Source organism: Vombatus ursinus, unplaced genomic scaffold (genome assembly GCF_900497805.2).
Source record: "Vombatus ursinus unplaced genomic scaffold, bare-nosed wombat genome assembly UNPS02000577.1, whole genome shotgun sequence".
Lineage (NCBI taxonomy): Eukaryota > Metazoa > Chordata > Mammalia > Diprotodontia > Vombatidae > Vombatus > Vombatus ursinus.
Window position 1 is genome coordinate 9,063,136 of NW_020940355.1, and position 6,935 is coordinate 9,070,070.

Sequence of the window (6,935 nt, forward strand, 5' to 3'; positions counted from 1 at the left end):
ATGACTGCTGTATGACCTCCCCACAGGCTGGAGGTGATGCTATTAGACACTCCCCAATGCTCCTGGGGCAGAGAAGTCTAGCTGTTCTCCCTGTCTCAACTTCACTGAGGCCAGGAAGACTGCTCCCAGGATATTTCTGGCCCAGCAGGTCCTCAAAACAACCACTGAAGGGCAGCTAGGTGGCTCAGTGGACAGAGCCCCAGCCTTGGAGTCAGATGGACCTGAATTCAAATGTGATCTCAGACACTTGACACTTACTAGCTGTGTAATCCTGATTGCCTCAGCAAAAAGAAAAAAATATATATACAACAACCATTGTCCCCCAGAAGCCTTGTTAGCATAATAAAAAGGGCTGGATTTGGAGTCAGAGGCCCTGGGTTCAAATCCCGGCTTTGTTGCTTATTACCCCAAGGGATCTACTTAACCTCGATGGGCCGATCATATCTAAAGGATAGGGTAGCCTACATTACTTCTCTAAAACCATCCGTTCAAGAAGCATTGATTGCCTTTCATATGGCAGGCTGGCCTAGGCAGTGGGGACAAAGGGACAGAAATAAACCACTTCTTGCCCCTGAGGAACTTACATTGTATGGGGAAAGGAGGAAGCACAACATATACACAGGAAAAATATATACATATATATATGTATATACCTATATATGTATGTACATATGTGTGGTATACATATGCACATATATATGTACATGCTCACAGAGGAATTTCTTGGGGGAAATCAAGTGGTGAGGAATGAAGCCATAGGGTAGGGGACCACGATGGACTTAGCAGCAATTCAGCCAAACCCTGAAGGAAGCTGGGAAGTCTAAGAGACAGATCTGAGAAAGAATTGTATTCTAGGCCCGGAGGACAGCTTTTGCAAAGACATGGAGGCAAGAGATTAAATGTTATGTATGAAAAACAGAAAATTGGTTTGGCTGGAATGTGGGTTGTATGAAATAACTAGCATTTAAACAAGTGCTTTCAGGTTGGCTGAACACTTTACAGGGCAGTTAGGTGGCACAGTGGATAGAGCACTGGGCCTGGAGTCAGGATGGCTCATTTTCCTGAGTTCAAATCTGGCCTCAAACAATTACTAGCTGTGTAACCCTGGGCAAGTCACTTAACCCTGTTCACCTCAGTTTCTTCATCTATAAAATGAGCTGGAGAAGGGAATGGCAAACCATTCCAGTATATCTGTGCCAAGAAAATCCTGAATGGGGTCATGAAGAGTCAGACATAACTGAAAAAAAAATGTAAAGCTGGAGTTCAGGAGAGAGACGAGAGCTGGGCATATAGATCTGAGAGTTACATTCATAGCTGAATACAGGGGAGCAGATGAGATTATCAAGAGACTATATACAGAGAAAGAGGAGAAGAGAATCTTGAAATATACACAAGTCCATGGGGCAGAAACACAGATGACAGTGTAAAAGAGAGTGAGGAAAGATTGGAAGGGTAGGAAGAGGACCTGGAGAGAATAGTGTCGTGAATATTCAGTGGAGAGGAGATGCTTAAGTCAAGTCTACATACTTTTATTAAGTGCCTACTATGTGAGTGCTAAGCACTGGTGATACAAAGAGAGACAAAAACAGTCCCTGCCCTTGAGAAGCTCCCAGTCTGAAGGGGGCATGCAAACGTGTCTAAACACATAAACAACCATGAAATAACAAAATACATACAAGAATTGGAAATAATCTCAGAGAGAAGGCACTAACTAGCACTAAGGTTGGATCGGGAACGGCATCTTGAGAATGGGATTCTCACTGATATTTGGTCAAGTTACGAATTCTTCAGTGAGACTAATAAGCATGAGGGCTGAGGAGAGGTTAGTGGATTTGATAATGAAGAGATCACTGGTAATCTGGGAGAAATGAGTTTCAGCTGAGTGATGAGGTCTGAAGCTAGATTGTAAGGGGTAGAGAAATGAGTGGGAGGTGAGAAAGGAGAGAAAAGCGAAGACAGGTTTTTCCCCTCTAGGAGTGTGGTTGCAAAAGGGAAGAGAAATATAGAATAATAACCTGAGGAGATGCTAGGATCAAGTAAAGTTTGTTTTTTTTTTAAATAAAGGCTAAAGGAGCATTTGGCACATTTTTTAGCAATAAGGAAGGATTCAATGGATAAGGAAAGATTGAAAATTAAGGAGGGAGAAGGGATGCTTGGGAAATAGAGTTTCTAGAAGAAAGGCAACGAAGTGTCATAACTAGCTCCCAAATCAGGTCCCCTAAAGGCTTGAACTATACTTAAAAAAAAAAAAAAACAACCAGGTCTCTCTCCTGCTAAATGAAGTACATTTTCCAGCACTTCTCCAGAGGAGTTTCCAAAAGAAAAACAGACAAGAAAGTCCTGCAGCTCATTTCCCTTTCAGTTGAGCTCTGTCCCATTTTCATCACCCCTAATGTAAGGACGCAAAGCAGCTGGCAAAATTTAAGACGCACTGAAATCTGAATGCTTCGGCTGCCTTTCTCACCTGTATTCAGCAACTCGTCCTGAGTGTTTCTTCATTGCCGTTTCAGAACTCATCCCATAGAAGAGCTTTACTTTTTGACCATTCCTCTCAATTACTTCACCCGCACATTCTGTGTGACCTGAGAACATCCCTCCCAGCATGACAAAGTCAGCACCAGCTCCTGCAAAGGGACAAGGAGAACAGACAGCACAAGAGAGGGCAAAGTCAAAATTGCCTCTGGGACCATTGCGGTCACAACACAGAGAAAATTTCTATCAAGTATGACCTAGAGCCAAGAAGACCACCTAGGCTACCAAAAGGGGAGAGATGGGTGCCCCCACAGAGCCAGGGAGCCCTAGCATTAATACATAACCTGAGCACTGAATTGCAGAGGAATGGCAGGTCTATTAAAGTTGATGATTGGAGCTGTAGATAATCATTCATGGTGTTGATGACAGGAGTCAGTAAAAGAGTAATTACCATACAAACAAATTCAAATCCCACAGGCTCATGGACATTTAAGAGCTGGAAGGGGCCTCTTAGAGGTCATCTGGGCCACCTTCCCCCCTAGAGCCACCTACTTGTGAATATATGACTTCATTTATTTATTCTTTCTTTCCTTTATTCATGTCATTCATTTATTTGCTTATTCATTTACTTGTTTCCTAATTTATTTATTGCACAAAAACTATAATGCCTTAGGTAAGTCACTTCCCTCTGAGCTTTGATTCCTTCATCTGTAAAATCAAAGGATTAGACTAAATGAGGTCGAAGAATTCTTCCAGGTTGAGAGTCCATAACACAGGAAGACTTTTCTCCTCTGCTGCATTCTTGGGAGTCCCTTTAGATCAGCGCACCCAGTAGCAGTGCCGGGCAGGACGTGGCCACTGCTTTTTCCCTAAAGGCTTCAACAGAAAAAAAAAAAAAAAAAAGGAAGGCTAGGCTAGGGAGGAGACATAATCCCTGAATGGCAGAACTCGCAGAGCATCCATTGCTAAGTTCCCTACCCGCCATGGCCTCCCTAGATATTTTCAAACTATGGCCTTTTCACTAATGAGTAAAGCGGAGAGGCTGGAGGCAGAAATGTTTTCCCCAAAGTCAGATCCACTGCGTCCTTAGGCTCCAGCCTGTGGGTCCCGCTGTAATTCTGAGCACTGCCCTCTGCTGCCCCCTTGTGTGCCTCAAAGGCACATTAGAAGCACTCTCATTGTCCCGAAATAGGCACAAGGTAGGGGCGCAGGGGAAGGGGGAGTTGCAAGGTGATAAATCATCTCCCCTGATCTTCACAACCACTTCTCCAAAAAGACTTCTTAAGACATCTCCAAAGGCCTCATGATGGAAAATGCTATCCACATCCAAAGAAAGAACGATGGAGTTTGAATGCAGATCGAAGCATACTATTTGCTCTTTTTTTTTCTTCTGTTGTGTTTTGTTTCCTCTTTCTGGTGGTTCCTCCTGCTGGTTCTAATTCTTCCTTACAACATCATTAATGTGAAAATATGTTTAATAGGAACATATATGTATAACCTATATCAGATTGTGTGCCGTCTTGGGGAGGGAGGTGAGGAGGGAGGGGGAGAAAATTTAAAACTCAAAAGCTTATGGAAGTGATGGTTGATAAATCAAAATAAATTAATAAAAAGGAAAAGAAAAGATTTCTTAAGCTCCACCCTTCAAGCAGGAAAAAGGGTGCATCCGTCTAACATATAAGGGCTAGAATTCATCAGCAAAGAAGACTTACTAGACCTAGGAGTTGGGAGACTTGGGTCCCTGCTCTGAAACTAGCTTACTATGTGTGTGACCTTGGGTTAATCACTTCACTTCATCTGTACATGCAGGACTGGGACTAAATGATTTCTGCGATCCCTTCAGTTCTTATGAAAAAGTCCTAAATGCTGGTTTCTGGCTTAGTAGAGCAGGTAGGGTCAGGGGAACTCTGGAGCTTGCCGGGCCCCCATATACTCCTAACAGGCACAAGAAAATTGGAGTAAGGGCATATCACCAAAAACCCAAAGGCAGGAAATTCTAATCAGTGCCCTGAGAATTCCTCTCCTCCTTACCATTATCATGCCCTGTCTCACACCTCCAGACCTCTAAGTGAGTTCCTGCATTCTTGTTCCTCCTTCACCAGAAGCCATCCCCTCTCAGCCCTGCTCTTCCCATTGGATGCAGCCGGCTACCATTTATGCCTGTGCTTACCAAATGATTTGGCGACATCTCCTGGACAAGTGCAGCCTCCGTCCTTAAGAAAAGAAAAAGCAAGTCAGTCAGAACCAGGCAGGAAAGGCAGAATCCCTAGTGCCCCAGGGATTGGTTCATCTCTGGGGGATTTGTGCAGGATACACACATGAATATCCTCACACCCTAAGTCATATTCAGCTATAGAAGGAGAAAGACAGAGAGAGACAGAAGAGGGGAGGGAAAGGGAGGGGAGAGTTGAGGAGAGGAGAAGAGAAGAGGAGAAAAGAGGAGAGAAGAGGGGAGAAGAGAAGAGGAGAGAAGAGAAGAGAGAAAGGGGGAGGAAGAGAGGGAGAGATGGGGGAGAGAGGAAAAGAGATGAGAGAGAGGGAGTAAAATAGAGAGAAAAGAGAGGGGAAGAAAAATTTAGGGGAGAGAGATGGAAGAAGAGGGAATAAAAGATGGAGGAAGAGAGAAATACAAAGGAGAGAAAAGGAGGGAGATAAACAGATGTGGGGGGGAGGAAGTGGGAAAACTTATTTTTAAATAGGGTATTGACAACAGGTATTATAAAAGAAGCACTTCAGTTTTCTCACTTGTAAAATGAGAAGGTGAACCACATGAACTTCATGTTTTCTTTCATCTCTCAAACCAAAAAGATTGCAGAGAATTTATGCCCCCCACCTAGTTTTCTTTTCATTTTCCTAAAATACAGCAACCGTGCTAAAGCATGTTACTTCTATTTAATTCAACAACCATTTTTGAAGTCCCTACTATCTGCAAGGCACTATGCTAGATATTAGGGATGAGAACTCAGACCCTATGCTCAGTGAACTTACAACAGAATGGGAGAAAGTCCAAATATACAATAATAAAAAGTGTCGATCGGTACCTGAAGCCACTACGCTGGAAGAATGGGAGGGAGGGGGAGAGAGGGTAGAACTCAGATCAGTTATCGAGGAGCTCCTTTCCCATTACCCTGGCAGGGGCCTGCCTCATTTGCCAAAGGACCTCTGGCTCTTCTGCCCCTGGGGAGCAGCACATCTTGCTTCTGCCTGTGGCCTCCCTGAGTTTATTTTGGTTTTCATTCTAGCAAACCCCATTTTAAACAACCAGAATCAGTCATCATTGCAAGCTGCTTCATTGTGTATGCACAGTGCACCCAGGAGGTGGGGAAAGTGTACTATTGGGTTGGAAATAGTTTCTGACCTCATCCTACATGAGTGGCTTACATAATCCATTGCCAGGCACTGCTATTTCTGCTCCAGTCTTCCTCTCCCCGGGCCATTCGCACTTGTGTTTATAAAACAGGACTAACACTTTTCAGTTTCAGATTTAATTGTTAGCCTTTCCCTCCCCGCTTTGAAGTGTGCTAGCAACTGGGTGGTGGATGGGGTGAGATTTTATTTGGCACAAATGGCAAATTAATCTAAGGGAAGGGGAAAGGATATTGGGTTATTTCCTGCATTAAAAAAAAAAACCCTCCCACTTCACACAGATGCTATCATGCTTATATAATTTATACCATCCCTCTAAAGCCAGCTCAAAAAACATTTGGGGCAATGTATATCATCCAAGCCATTTACACATCACTGCACTTCCTATACAGACCATTTCTAACCCTTCAAAGTGGTTTCATATTTAGCAAGAAGACAGCACCATGCTTTCTCCATAAGCACCGAGCAAATATGTGCATATGATGGTGATGAGGAATAGCATTTGAACATATGACTTCTAACTACTTCTAACACAGGGTAGAGGAGAGAGAGAGCAGGGCACTGGGATGATGGGAAAGGATGATTATTTTTTCCCCACACAGCACAAAATAATAGCCTATATTTCATGAGCATGTCAATGTTTAAAAGCACTTTCCTCACAACAACCCTGTGAAGTAGTGTAAGTACAAGTAGTTAGCCTTATTTCACAGATAGGAAGACTGAGACTCAGAGACATTCAGTGACTTGTCCATGGTCACATATCTATTAAGTATTAAGAGTCGGAACTTGAACACAAGCCTCATGACTCCAAGTCCAGCACTCCTTCCAAAATGACCAAGAGGATGATGGATTACTTCATAACTTCATCTCATTTGCTCAAATATGTCTGGGTGTAGATCAGGACTGTACTTAGAAGTTAGAAGAGGGGCAGCTAGGTGGCACAGTGGATAGAGCACTAGATAGGGGACTGGTCCTGGAGTCAGGAGGATCTCAGTTCAAATCTAGCCTCAGACAAGCTGTGTGATCCTGGGTAAGTCACTTAACCTTGCTGGAAGGAAGGAAGGAAGGAAGGAAGGAAGGAAGGAAGGAAGGAAGGA

General features: G+C 43.5%; 1 protein-coding gene across 1 annotated transcript in view; it reads right to left on the minus strand.

Annotated features, from left to right (window-relative positions):
- GMPR (guanosine monophosphate reductase) overlaps nucleotides 1-6,935 on the minus strand; it is a 91,084-nt gene that overhangs the window by 8,779 nt on the left and 75,370 nt on the right. Inside the window, exons 7-8 of the mRNA XM_027869517.1 lie at nucleotides 4,643-4,685; nucleotides 2,465-2,624 (exon numbers count right to left, since the gene is read on the minus strand). Of these exons, the coding sequence (XP_027725318.1) occupies nucleotides 2,465-2,624; nucleotides 4,643-4,685 (203 nt within the window). The remainder of the gene's footprint in view (nucleotides 1-2,464; nucleotides 2,625-4,642; nucleotides 4,686-6,935) is intronic.